Below are 12,573 nucleotides of genomic sequence, written 5' to 3'. Positions count from 1 at the left end.
CAGATCTGAGGCACCGAGACTGAGGAATAACTTGTAGAGCACATCTAATATTCTTTTTCTGCTTCCACGAACATCTGTGCCTTCGCTTTGTTTTTTCAGGCAGGACAAATATTTGAAAAGGGAGGGTCTGCCTAGAGTTAGTGAGGCATTAAAGCAAGAATGGCAACCCATAAGGCAAATGCACAATGCGATGGAGCCAGAAAGATGCTATCTTCCTTAATATAGTGGAACCTCTGGTTACGTACTGTCCTCCTTGCGAACGCTTCGGGTAACAAGCTCTGCTAACCCGGAAGTAGGTGCTCCTGGAAGAGAACTTTGCCCTGGGATGTGAGCAGAAGTTGCATGCGGCCCCATTAGCAAAAGTTTGCCTCAGGTTAAGAATGGTTTCGACTTAAGAACGGACCTTCAGAACGAAATTAAGTTCGTAACCGGAGGTACCACTGTATAGTACATTTTTGTATATTACTTTCAAGAATATATGCAGGCAAACACTCGCCAGACAACAGAAAGATCTCTCCCATTCCTTTGGTCCATGTTCAGCAAGGGCTGATCCTTGAGAAAGTTGAGGAGCAAAGATGGAGTCCTATTGGAGTTTGTGAGCTACCCAACTATTGAAAATCTGGAGTTTGGGGGTCAATTATTCTCTATCGACGGGGAACGGGTCTTTCTGGATGTTTGAGTCTTATTAGAGTTTTATTCCTTTGTACTATTATTTATTTTCTACAAGTTCCTGTCTTTTATTCCATTTACTTTGCTAAGTTTGAAGTTGAAGGGACATGACCTTACTTAAAGATGACTAACTGGTTTCCTGAATCATTTACCTTACCTTAGGAGGAAGATGTCATTGTCTATGCAGAACCCAATTCTTTCTTGTAGGAGGTGATAATTAATCTTTGCTGGCAACACAGGATTAATGTGCTGGTCTTTACAATAAGTACTGGGAAGTCAGAATATTTACTCATACCTCCCAGGTCACATTTGAAGTAAGGACTAAGTACCAGGGTAAGGATAGTTCATAACAGGGATCTCCTTTTATATCAAGTTATGCCAACTGCTCTGATGTCATGATCTACGGGAATTAACCATGTATTTGTCACAAATTGTGGCAGCACGGAAAAGCTCCCATTCCCAGACTCTCTAATTGCCTAAGTTGTTAGATGCTTTCATGCCCCATTAAGAATGTGTTTAAATCTCTTCCATTGAAAGAAATCCATTTAAATTTGGATGAATTGTGCCTTTTATACCCAGAGCGTTCCTACTGGCTCACTCCCAGTACTTTGTATAGTATCTACACACACACACACACACACACACACACAAACTTCTCAGCTGTAAGTCTTTTCTTTCTTTTGACAACCAGACTGAAAGGCATGTTTGATCACATACTAAACAGCTTGGCCAATAAAATAAACTTTATGTGCCCCTGTGACTCGTCATACATTGCTGGTTGCTATATGCATTCAAAATAACACAGAAAAGCCTGTTTGAGAAAGGAATCATGGAATCTATAAGAAGTATTATTTTTGTGTGTGTGCACTGCCTGACATAAGGAAGAACAAAGCAGATAAGAGAGTGTCAATATTTATGGAAATACCAAAGCTAAGGAGGGGACCTCCTAACACAGCTTTGTAATGCTGTAGAAATAACAGACCAGTTCTGAAAAAGTGTTGTATCACAAATAAACCAACCAAACCAAACAAAAAAAATATAGTTGAATCCAACCATTCGGAGTAGACCTGCTGAAATAAACCTTGCTGAGAATTTTAGTGGGAGAATATTGTTGTGGGAGAATATTATTGTGCTCATGTCTTGTGGTTAAGGATCTTCCAGTTTTGGTTTTCATTTCTCATTTTTCCATTCTTTATTTCAGTTCTCCACATTTTGCAGCCATTTGTACTAAGCGCGCGCACACACACACACACACACTATGAAAATTCACCAGCATTTTAGCTCAAATTTCTCCTAATAAATAATTTTTATGTGTAACTTTTCCTAATGTACACATTTTTGTAAGCAACCTTTCCTAATATAAAGCATGTCTGTAAGTTATTTTTTACAAATGTATTCATTTTTATGCACACTTTCCCCTAATATCTGCATTTTGTGAACATTGCTTGGTTGGAGAACTGCATTGCAAAATTTACAGAAGTGCAAATTTTGAAACAAGATAGATTCAGCTTTAAATGGCTACTGAATTGAATTTATCCTTCCTCCCTGCTTGTGGGTTTTCCACAGGCATCTGGTTGACCACTGTGATAACAGAACACAGTATTAAATAGGCCTTTAATCTGATCCAGCAGAGCATTTATATTTTTACTATAGCACTCTGCCTGCCTACCATCCATACTCATGTCCTTGCCCGCACCTTGTCCCTATTTAGATGATGATATTTGAAGCTGAAAACATACATCTTTGCTATATTGCCTTTTAGCTCATGATAGCCAGAGTTCACAGGGATGCGGGTGGTGCTGTGGGTTAAACCACAGAGCCTAGGTCTTGCCGATCAGAAGGTCGGCGATTCGAATCCCCGCAACGGGGTGAGCTCCCGTTGCTCCGTCCCTGCTCCTGCCAACCTAGCAGTTCGAAAGCACGTCAAAGTGCAAGTAAATAAGTGGGTACCACTCTGGGTGGGAAGGTAAACGGCATTTCCGTGCACTGCTCTGGTTCACCAGAAGCGGCTTAGTCATGCTGGCCACATGACCCGGAAGCTGTACGCCGGCTCCCACAGCCAATAAAGTGAGATGAGCGCCGCAACCCCAGAGACGGCGACGACTGAACCTAATGGTCAGGGGTCCCTTTACCTTTACCTTTACTAGCCAGAGTTCACCCATAGCATTGATGTCTGAACTTCTTTTCTCGTGATTTTCATTTCAGAACTTTCCCACGGCCATTGGACCTACCAGCTTCTGTGATGTCCTGCCCAGATGTACAAAGCATCCTGGGCAGTAGCAGGTAAGGGCACACAAGAATGCTTGATGGCAAGTCTTTGTATTTGTGTGAAGGAACATCTGAACTACTTTTGCAAACTATTGCAGTACCACTGGGGTTCTTTGCGGCTAGCTAGAATGACATTCAAAGGTACTCTGCTGCTGATGCCATCACCACTTCAGGCAGGTTCAGTCTCTACCTGAAGTTTTGCTGGCACACTTTCTTGTAATCCTGATGCTTCCGCATCATGCCATGCCTGCCAGCCATTGCAAGACTTCTCCACTATCCTATCCCAGCTACAAACATTTCTTGATCTTTGCCTGAGAGAAATAAAAACAAGCAATGAGCTACCAAGAATTCTGGAATTCTTTCACCCTTCTCTCTCTGTACCTTTCACTGTTGTACTCTGTGGATACCCTAGAGGGTTTATTTGTAGCACCCCAACACTTATTTTAGCTCAGGTCCTGCCAAACCAGTACTGTTTACAACGGTTTCTGCCCAGTGTGCATAGAAAGTTACTGACATTGCAGCTGAGCCAGTTCAACTAGTTGTCCTGACTCCGTCTTCAGAATACCTGCCTTGCCTTTGAAAATAACCTTTAAAGGGTGCTATGTGGCAGGGACTTTCTGAGTCCCAGAATGCACTGGAATGAAAGGAATGAATGGGTCATTTATTAGTTATCATGTTGCTTCTTGTGTGCTTTTTGCAGAAGCATCTGTTAGACTTCCAGTGAAAAGAGGCTGAATGAATTGTTAGGGTCAAGCTCATTCACCTACTGTTGCATATCTATTTCATTTTCATTTTATATTCTGGCTCTCAGGAATATGTTATCGCAAGACAGCAAGCACTAATTAAGCCATCATGCATGACAATATGAAAGTGCATAATTCAAACTTTGAAAGCCACCGATAACATTAGACTAGTCAGTGCATTAAGGCAACAAACACAATATAATCAGAATGAAAACAACGTCACAAATTTGAGTAGGCCAGTTAAAATTGCTCTGAAAAATCAGGGGCGGGGGTAACCATGGATATGTTACACAACACATGACACAATCAAGTCTGGCTTTGATCTTGCTCTTCCCTACGCCATATTGATATGAGAATTGGAATAATTATGATATAAACCTCATGAGGTGTTGCATATAATTTCATTCCCTCATGCCACCTTCTGTCCTTTTATTGTCAGGCCCAGATGATAAAGAGAAGAGTGAGGACAGAGGGCATGATGATACAGAACTTCATTCCCTTTCTTTCTCAATGAGTTTCCAACACATTGAAGTTTTAGAAAACCCAAATCCATGCCACCATTATCTTAGACTGAACACCTTACTCTTTGAGTCTGTGCTAATGCAAAAGGTTTTAATCCCATGCCTGAGACACTGAGCACAAATGGCTTTTGAGCGTCTCTCCTTGCTTCAAGCAATTTGTGCCTGACTAATAATACAAGGAAGGGCCCAAAACAGTCCAGCACCATCTCCCTCCTGGATTATTTCCAAGCACATGAAGACAGTCACTAAAGAAGTGCTGAATGCATCAGGGCGGTCCTCTTTCACAGCTAGAAGTCAGCAGGATGCTCAAATTTCTTTCTCCAAGCAATAAAAGGTTTTTGTTTTTAAATTTTTAATTTGGCGCTTAGATCAAAGCCAGCACACTAGTGCTACTTCAGCCTATTCTCAGCCCTCTAGTCTTGAGCCAGAAAATGGTTTCTTGCAACTTCACAAAGAAATCATTGCTCTTCAATGAAAGCCACACCTTCGTGTGTGTTTTGGTTTTTGGCAAGCAGGGCTCCTTTCAACTCAGATGCTTGGCATGTTTTGAATTCATGATCTGAGATGAGTTGCAATTTTCCTGCACGCCCACATCAGCCATATCACAGGCATATTTGACGGCCAAAGCTGAAAAGGTGCTTAAGAAAATATTTATTGTGCCAATCTTGGCTGGACATGATCCAGCTGGAAGGAGGAAACAAATAACCACAGGGGGTTTGCTCACATACCTTGCAGAGAGGAACCTGAGGTAAACTCTAACATGGAGCTGCTTCACCCTTCAGTATATACAACATTGTATGTAAAGTGCCAACAAACGTTTATTTCGGTGCAACTATGCGGAGGGGGAGGAAGTTGAGAGCCGATCAAGAGATTTACGGCAAAAGCAACATGGCGTTGTAGTGATTGCTCTGGTTATCTATGGGAAAGGACTGGAAAGTGTAATTGAATATTTATTTCATTCCTTCCTTCTTAAGTGTGTATCCTGCCCTCCCTCACAAAGAAGCCCAGGGTGGCAAAGAACAGGTGACAAAGCAATAAAAACATATTAAAACCAATTCCAATACGGATGTAGACTGGTAAGGATCTCAATTTGAAAGGCATTTTGAAAGAGGAAGGTTTTCAGTAGACATCCAAAAGACAACAGACACACCACCTTTCTAATATTGAAGGGGGATTTGAAAAGTAGGTGGCAAAACCCTAAAGACCCAGTTCCTGCACTGCCTATTGACATCACAGCACCCTTTCGGCACCTGCTAAAAGCATTTTTATTTGGCAAACCCATCAAGACATGCATAGAAGTCGACATGTATTTTACATCTGGTTTTACCCTAACTGTTGATGTTAATCATATGTTGAATTTCTATTATGTTTAATTTGGCCTTTTGTTGACAATTTTAACGTTTGTTGGTTTTGTTGGAGGTTTTGAGTCATGGTTGGCTAAGTTTTATTCAGAGTAGACCCACTGAAATGAGTAGACCAAACCCTTAATTTAACTGGGTCCGCTCTGATTAAATCTTAGTGGTATACCACTCTTTATTTACAGGCAAGTGGGAAATATGTTTTGTTGAATAATGAATGATTTAAATAAATAATTTTCCACAATAACCCAGTAAAAGTAGGCCAGGCTGAGAGACAGTGACTTGTCCAGGATCACCCAACGAGTTCCATGGGCGGGTGGAGGGGATTTGAACTTAACCTGGTGCAAATGGAAATAATTTTTCTTTAGGAATTAATTGGGAAATTTTCCGTTTGTCAAAAGGAATCAGTGGTAGATCTAAATAGCGAGGGGGCAGCATGGATTGGACAGCAGCCACACAGATGGACCGCCTGATCCTGTGTGCTAGCAATGAGCAAAGCTACTTTTGATGTAATAACTACGGGCACAGATGTTATTTCCCAGATGTAGATTGCATTTGGGGTAGGGAATTGCAGTGTACGAAATGTCTGTCAGAAATGGTGTGAATAGAACTGGGTATGCCTCTGCTTGTACAGAAGCACATTCTTCAGAGTACCAGGGTGGGGTCTCCCACTCCTTCCCTCTGGGCTTTTTTTTTTTTTACTCATTCAGTCCTAAACTGGTTTTTCTAGTCCTTTTTTTTTTTAAGGCAAGTTTCCATCTCAGCTCTTAATCACCTGCAGCTCAGGGAGGAGCCACCCAGGTTCTGCTTTTAACAATCTGCAGACTTTCCCATCCTCTCCTGTCATACCATCTCCACAGACAACCTCAGGCAGAGGCAGGCAGCTGCTGGAACGCACCCACCCCTTTCTTCCACAGCCTTCCAGACAGCGAGAGAGAGGGGAGCTTCAGCCGCCGCCGAGATGTTCAAAGGGGTGGGCAAAGGCTCACCAAGCAGAAGCTCCCCAAGCAAAGGGTCCCCGATCAAGCAGCCCAAGTAAGTAGTTGAAAAGTCTGTGGTTTTTGCAGAAGTGGGGAGAGTGCCATGGGCCCCAGGAGGCCACCTCTGAACTGGCAAGGTGTCTTACAAGTAAAGGGGGGGGGGAATGGACATTGTTTGCCTAAGGGAAGGTCCAAAATAATAAGTGGCCTGTGGGCAGTTGCCTGTATCCATTCAGCTGATTGGGAGTAAACACTGAACTCTGAGGTACTTTTCTTTTGAGCAGACACACCAAATGTTCTGCTGCAAAAGCTATACTGGCTTCTCTTCTCCACAGGAGGCTTCCTCCTCCTCAGCCTGGCAAATGCTTCTGAATATCTGTGTACAAGTGAGAAGGTGAAAATCCCTATTTATTGAGACTAGTTACGAAAAATATGGCTTGGCTTGGGAGCATACCTAAAAGCTCAACATCTGGTGGTATTCCCAGCACAAGTGAACCACAGTCTTTTGAGACATCTCTGTCTCCTATTGTGACAATTGGGAATTGTCTCAATAGGAGACCAAGATATCTCAAAGTGTCTGAAAGTGCCACCAGACTTTTCATTGCCCTAGCTCTGTTACCCTGCTTGATCTTTTTCGTCCTGTAGTGGGATGGAAGTTGTGGTGCTCTCTTGCATCCCACTGCCATTGGGATTCTTAAAAGACAAGGTAGCCTTCAAAGGGGCACAGCTGCCATTGCTCCGTGGTGGCCAAGCGTAGGAGGTTGACAGCTAAACATTTTCCATTGGCTGCCAGATTTTTCTACTCCCTCTTGGAAGGGTGTGATTCCTCTTGCAGGTATAATGCATACAAGGCACTGTTCAAAGCAGTGAAACACCTAACTGGCCAAAGCAGGAGAGCCCAATAAGTCAAGTTAGCAGAGGGTAGAATAATATTGAATAAGGAGAAGTTAATACACCCCAATTATCCTTCCTTGTTAAGGGCAGTGCTTTTTTCCAGGTGGTTCTCAAGGGTGTGCAATTCTGGCACCTCTAGAGGTTGTTGTTAAAAAATTACCCTGGTTAAAGGTAATCTGTTTTCTTGTCCATGTCCATGGTTAATCACTGCCTCTATTTTGATAAATTTTTACCTTTTGCAGATGCCTTTTTTTAATGTTTATGTGAGTTGCTAGAATAGTAATTCTTCCGGGTTCAGAGTTCCATCAGGGGCAACCTGTGGTAAATGCCTGTGCATTAAGGTATGCAGGCTGCCATTTTGCACCTGCTGCAAAATGGTCCATTCCCTCCTGTTTCACTTTCTACTCCAATGTGGTGCCCTCCAGATGTTATGGGATGCCAACTTCCATCAGCTCCAGCCAGCATCGCTAATGGTCATGGGTAATGGGACATGTAGTCCAGCAACAACTGAAGAGCAACCTGTTGTCTATCCTTCTTGCAATGCTTAGAAACCCTCTTAACAAACCATTTTTAATTCCTAACCATTGGTGTGCTGAATATCTTGTAGTCCAGGGATACTGTTGGCACAGATCGATGGGAGTAGTAAAACAAAGCTCTGGCTTCATGCAATTCCTTTTCCTTCAGAGGCAGATGGAGTCCTTAGGCTCCATTCAAAGCTAGCTTAACTTAAGAACAATCTTCTCTGTCGGCTGCTTACTCTCTTCTCCTTATATGCCCAACCAGGATTTTGTTGTTGAGCAGCTGCTGCCATTTGAAAGGTTTGTACATGCTGAAGGTTGGTACCCTGAGTGTGATGATTTTTCCAGGGAAGTATCCGCTGATAATATTGTCTTAGGGACTGGTTTATGTCCTTTTTTAGTTTGTGTTCCTCCTGATTGGATTGCGTACATGGTGTAGGCCAGAGAATGGTCTGAGGGCACACAATGTTGTCACACTGTTAAAGCAAAGTGGGCCTCAGACTGATCTGCTAACTCTCTGTCTTGGCTTTCCAAAAGAGAATATACATGAAAGAAATCTGAAACCATCATAGTATTTCTGTGCATCCCACAATCAAGCTGCACTAAGAGTATTTGAGGTAGCATAATGCAATAATTCAGATTATGCATAGTTTGCCTTATGGAGAGCTTCAGCCACATGGCTAGCGGTGGGGGGTGCCTGAATGTTTGGAGAAGTCCTGTGAATAGCTGCAGTAAGGAATAAATATGCCTCATTGATAGAAGGCCATGGGAAGCTGCCTGATAATGAGTCAAACCGTTGTTCCATCTATTCCAATAGTGTCTGCTACAACTGGCAGTAGCTCTTTAGGGTCGTCTTCATCTCCTGGAACTTGGTCATTTCTTACAAAATGGAAATGCCAGAGATTGAACCCGGAACATTCTGCGTGCAAAACTAGGGATGTAAGGAGGCAGCAATTTCCATCCCATCCTCAGTTAGTCACAGTCAGCACCATTCCCATTCCACTATGGTTCAGCTTCATATATTTTTCTATGTCCAAAACATAGGCAATGAATTAAACAGTCAATTTCTGTACATTTCAATGGAAGGGAATAATTTAAAAAAAACAAACCATGCAGAGAATAATGTAACCATTAATGTAACGTTTGCAGACTTGGGGGTGGGGAACCAATGATGAAGAAGGTTGCTTGCATTCATTTGTGTGATTTCTGATCCTGACCATTGATGCACATTCAGATTGAGAGAATTTCCAGTCCTGCTTCTCTTTCTGATGAAATTCTCTGACATCCCTATGCAAAACCCAGAGTCAGTTGTTGAATTATCTAACCACTCCTCAAAAGAAGCCATGGAAATGTTATCAGTTTGCATCATTTATAGATGTCATCATCAGTATTTCTGAATATGGTGCTTTTACCCTAGCAGGCGTCACTCATACTTATTCTAGCAGTTGCGGCACAGACCTATGGTGTTCCACTGAGTTGTGATGTGACCCTTTAAAGACAAATGCTGTCCCTTGGAAAAAAATCTATATACAGTGGTACCTCAGGATACATACGCTTCAGGTAACATATGCTTCAGGTTACAGACTCTGCTAACCCAGAAATTGTACCTCGGGTTAAGAACTTTGCTTCAGGATGAGAACAGAAATCGTGCTCTGGCAGTGCAGCGGCAGCGGGAGGCCCCATTAGCTAAAGTGGTGCTTCAGGTTAAGAACAGATTCAGTTTAAGAACGGACCTCTGGAACGAATTAAGTACTTAACCCGAGGTACCACTGTACTCCAGGCTTGATTCTATTTGAACTGATAGGGAGACAGATATTGCTGATGGCTAGAGTTTTTCTGGGACGCGGGTGGCGCTGTGGGTAAAACCTTAGTGCCTAGGACTTGCCGATCGCATGGTCGGTGGTTCGAATCCTCGCGGCGGGGTGAGCTCCCGTCATTCGGTCCCAGCTCCTGCCCACCTAGCAGTTCGAAAGCACCCTTAAGTGCAAGTAGATAAGTACCGCTTTATAGCGGGAAGGTAAACGGTGTTTCCGTGTGCTGCGCTGGTGCTGGCTCGCCAGAGTAGCTTGGTCACACTGGCCACGTGACCCAGAAGTGTCTGCGGACAGCGCTGGTTCCCGGCCTCTAGAGTGAGATGAGCGCACAACCCTAGAGTCTGTCAAGACTGGCCCGTACGGGCAGGGGTACCTTTACCTTTACTACAGTTTTTCTATCCACTCAGTGCACACTGGAATCATTGTTCATTCATTTGTAAAGTCTTAATTTTCTCCATAGACGATTGCTATGAATACAATAAAATCTTCTTGGCTTTGGTTTTGTCATCAGCTTGACTTTTAAAATTAGCTTTGGTTGCCCAAAGCAAAAAATAAACAGCCAAGACAGGTTGATGTTTTAGACGGCAGGTGTTCGATGGGAATCCAAAATGAAATTACCGTATTTTTTGCACCATAACACTCACTTTTTTCCTCCTAAAAGGTAAGGGGAAATATCTGTGCGTGTTATGGAGGGAATGCCTACGGGTGGCATGCCTATGGATTTTCCTCCTCTAAAAACTACGTGCGTGTTATGGTCGGGTGCGTGTTATAGAGCGAAAAATATGGTAGTTTCATCTGTGGTAGAAGACAGAACATGGGGGGGATTTCTCAAACCTTTCACATTAAAAGCTACCAATTTTTGCTCTATAAAGGAAAACGTACTGCTGTTTCTGTGAGGAGAAAGCACATGGGGTGGCAATTTTCAGCAGGGAAAAAAATGCTGGATAGAGAAGGGTAAGATCCTCCTCACGTGAAGATTGCAGCTTTAGCAGCTTCTTCAGGTATTTTGCTGGTTCAAAAAGTCAAGGCAGTATGTCCAAGATCTGTCTAATGCTTAGTAACTCATAAATATTAACTCAATTAAGCCTGCCCTTATTCTTCCCTATTTGACAGGCTATTCATGATGATATCCAGTGTCAGTCATATTCTTGAGTATGACTTAATTGGACATCACCCATAGCTGAGACAAGTTGAATCACTGTGCCCCGTCATGGCTCCTAGACTGCTTGATCTTTTCACCTAAGAATAAGGAAGAAACGAATACTGTCATTTATAGGAACTGAGGCTTCTAATAATCTTCCAGCTCCTGGCACAATCCCTACAATATTCAGTTTGTGGAGCTTGTATTTTATTAATGTCACCAAGCCTGTATTCACATCCGTAGCCCATGCAACTTTTCTGCCTAATAACCTTTTGGTGCATTGCAAATTTGTACCGTCACCTGAATGCAAAAGTGATTGCAGTAGTAGCTAACATGAAAGAGCTGGTTTGTGATTCTTAAAGCTGTTGTGAGGTGGAGATGAAAATAAACACATGAACAATTATTGTGCAGGTGACCTGTTGTGGGCTGGGGTGTGATGCTGGCAGATTATGGCTATTGCTGTTTCCAGTGGTTTGACATCACCCCTGGAGGCATACTCCATTGTCTCTCGAGACAGTTGTATGCCAACATTTATTGTGGCATGGAAAGATGAAGTCACACATACAAATTCTAATGAGGTGTCATCATTTCTGGAAACAGTTGACAGCTATTTCTGGATTTCTTCCCTTTTTCGGTACAGATTAAACTTGAATGAGTTAGAGCAAGAACGTTAGGAGGCTCGTGGGTGTGCAGAAGTTGTTAGTAAGTAGTATTGATTTAGAAGCTAATTGATTTTTATTTTTAAAGGGGGAATTTCTAGGTTCATTTCTGAGCCAATCCAGTGAAGACAGCATCAGGGCTGCTTGCACATTTCTAGACTTGAAAGCCCTAAATTTATGGTCATGGAAGAAACCACTTGGTTCACTTATTATTACAGAGGAATATATATGTGTGTGTGTGTGTACAGTGGTACCCCGCAAGACGAATGCCTCGCAAGACGGAAAACCCGCAAGACGAAAGGGTTTTCTGTTTTGGAGGCGCTTCGCAAGACGAATTTCCCTATGGGCTTGCATCGCAAGACGAAAGCTCATAGGGAAATGCTGGCGGTCGGGAGCAAAGACTTTCGCCCACAGCCGGCCTTCAGAAGAGGACCTCTTCTGAAGGCCGGCGGGGGGCAAAAGTCTTTGCTCCCCCCGTCTGCCTTCCCCCCCGCCTGCCCCGGGCGATCTTAAAATGCTGGCGGGCGGGAGCGAAGCGTTCGCTGCCGACCCCCAGCATTTTAAAATCTCCAAGGGACAGCAGAGAAGTCTCTGTCCCGGGGAGATTTTAAAATGCTGGGGGTCGGGAGCGAAGCGTTCACTGCCGACCCCCAGCATTTTAAAATCTCCCCCTGTCCCGGGAAGGTTTTAAAATGCTGGGGGTCGGGAGCGAAGCGCTGCCGAACCCCAGCATTTTAAAATCTCCCCGGGACACGGGGAGATTTTAAAATGCTGGGGGTCGGCAGCGCTTCGCTCCTGACCCCCAGCATTTTAAAACGCTGTTCCGAAGGGGGGGCGGGGACACCTGCCCCAGCCGCCCCACTTCGGAAAGCTGTTTTTTAAAATGCTGGGGGTGGGAAGGAAAGCCCTTGTCCCCCCCCCCCAGCCTTCAGAAGAGGTCCGGGGACAGACTGTCCCCGGACCTGGTCTGAAGGCGGTTTCCCTAGGAACGCATTAATTGATTTTCAG

The 12,573-nt window shown here is 43.6% G+C and overlaps 1 protein-coding gene across 1 annotated transcript in view; it reads left to right on the top strand.

Moving 5' to 3' along the window:
* Positions 1-2,909: 2,909 nt before the first annotated feature.
* Positions 2,910-12,573, top strand: part of EVPL (envoplakin) — a 43,240-nt gene continuing 33,576 nt past the window's right edge. Inside the window, exons 1-2 of the mRNA XM_082202963.1 lie at positions 2,910-2,952; positions 6,420-6,594. Of these exons, the coding sequence (XP_082059089.1) occupies positions 2,925-2,952; positions 6,420-6,594 (203 nt within the window). The 5' untranslated portion in view covers positions 2,910-2,924. The remainder of the gene's footprint in view (positions 2,953-6,419; positions 6,595-12,573) is intronic.

Source organism: Podarcis vaucheri, assembly GCF_965113315.1.
Source record: "Podarcis vaucheri genome assembly, chromosome: 2".
In the NCBI taxonomy this organism is placed as follows: Eukaryota; Metazoa; Chordata; class Lepidosauria; order Squamata; family Lacertidae; genus Podarcis; species Podarcis vaucheri.
Note: the sequence above shows the minus strand (reverse complement) of the source record. Positions and strands in the feature narration are given on the sequence as shown.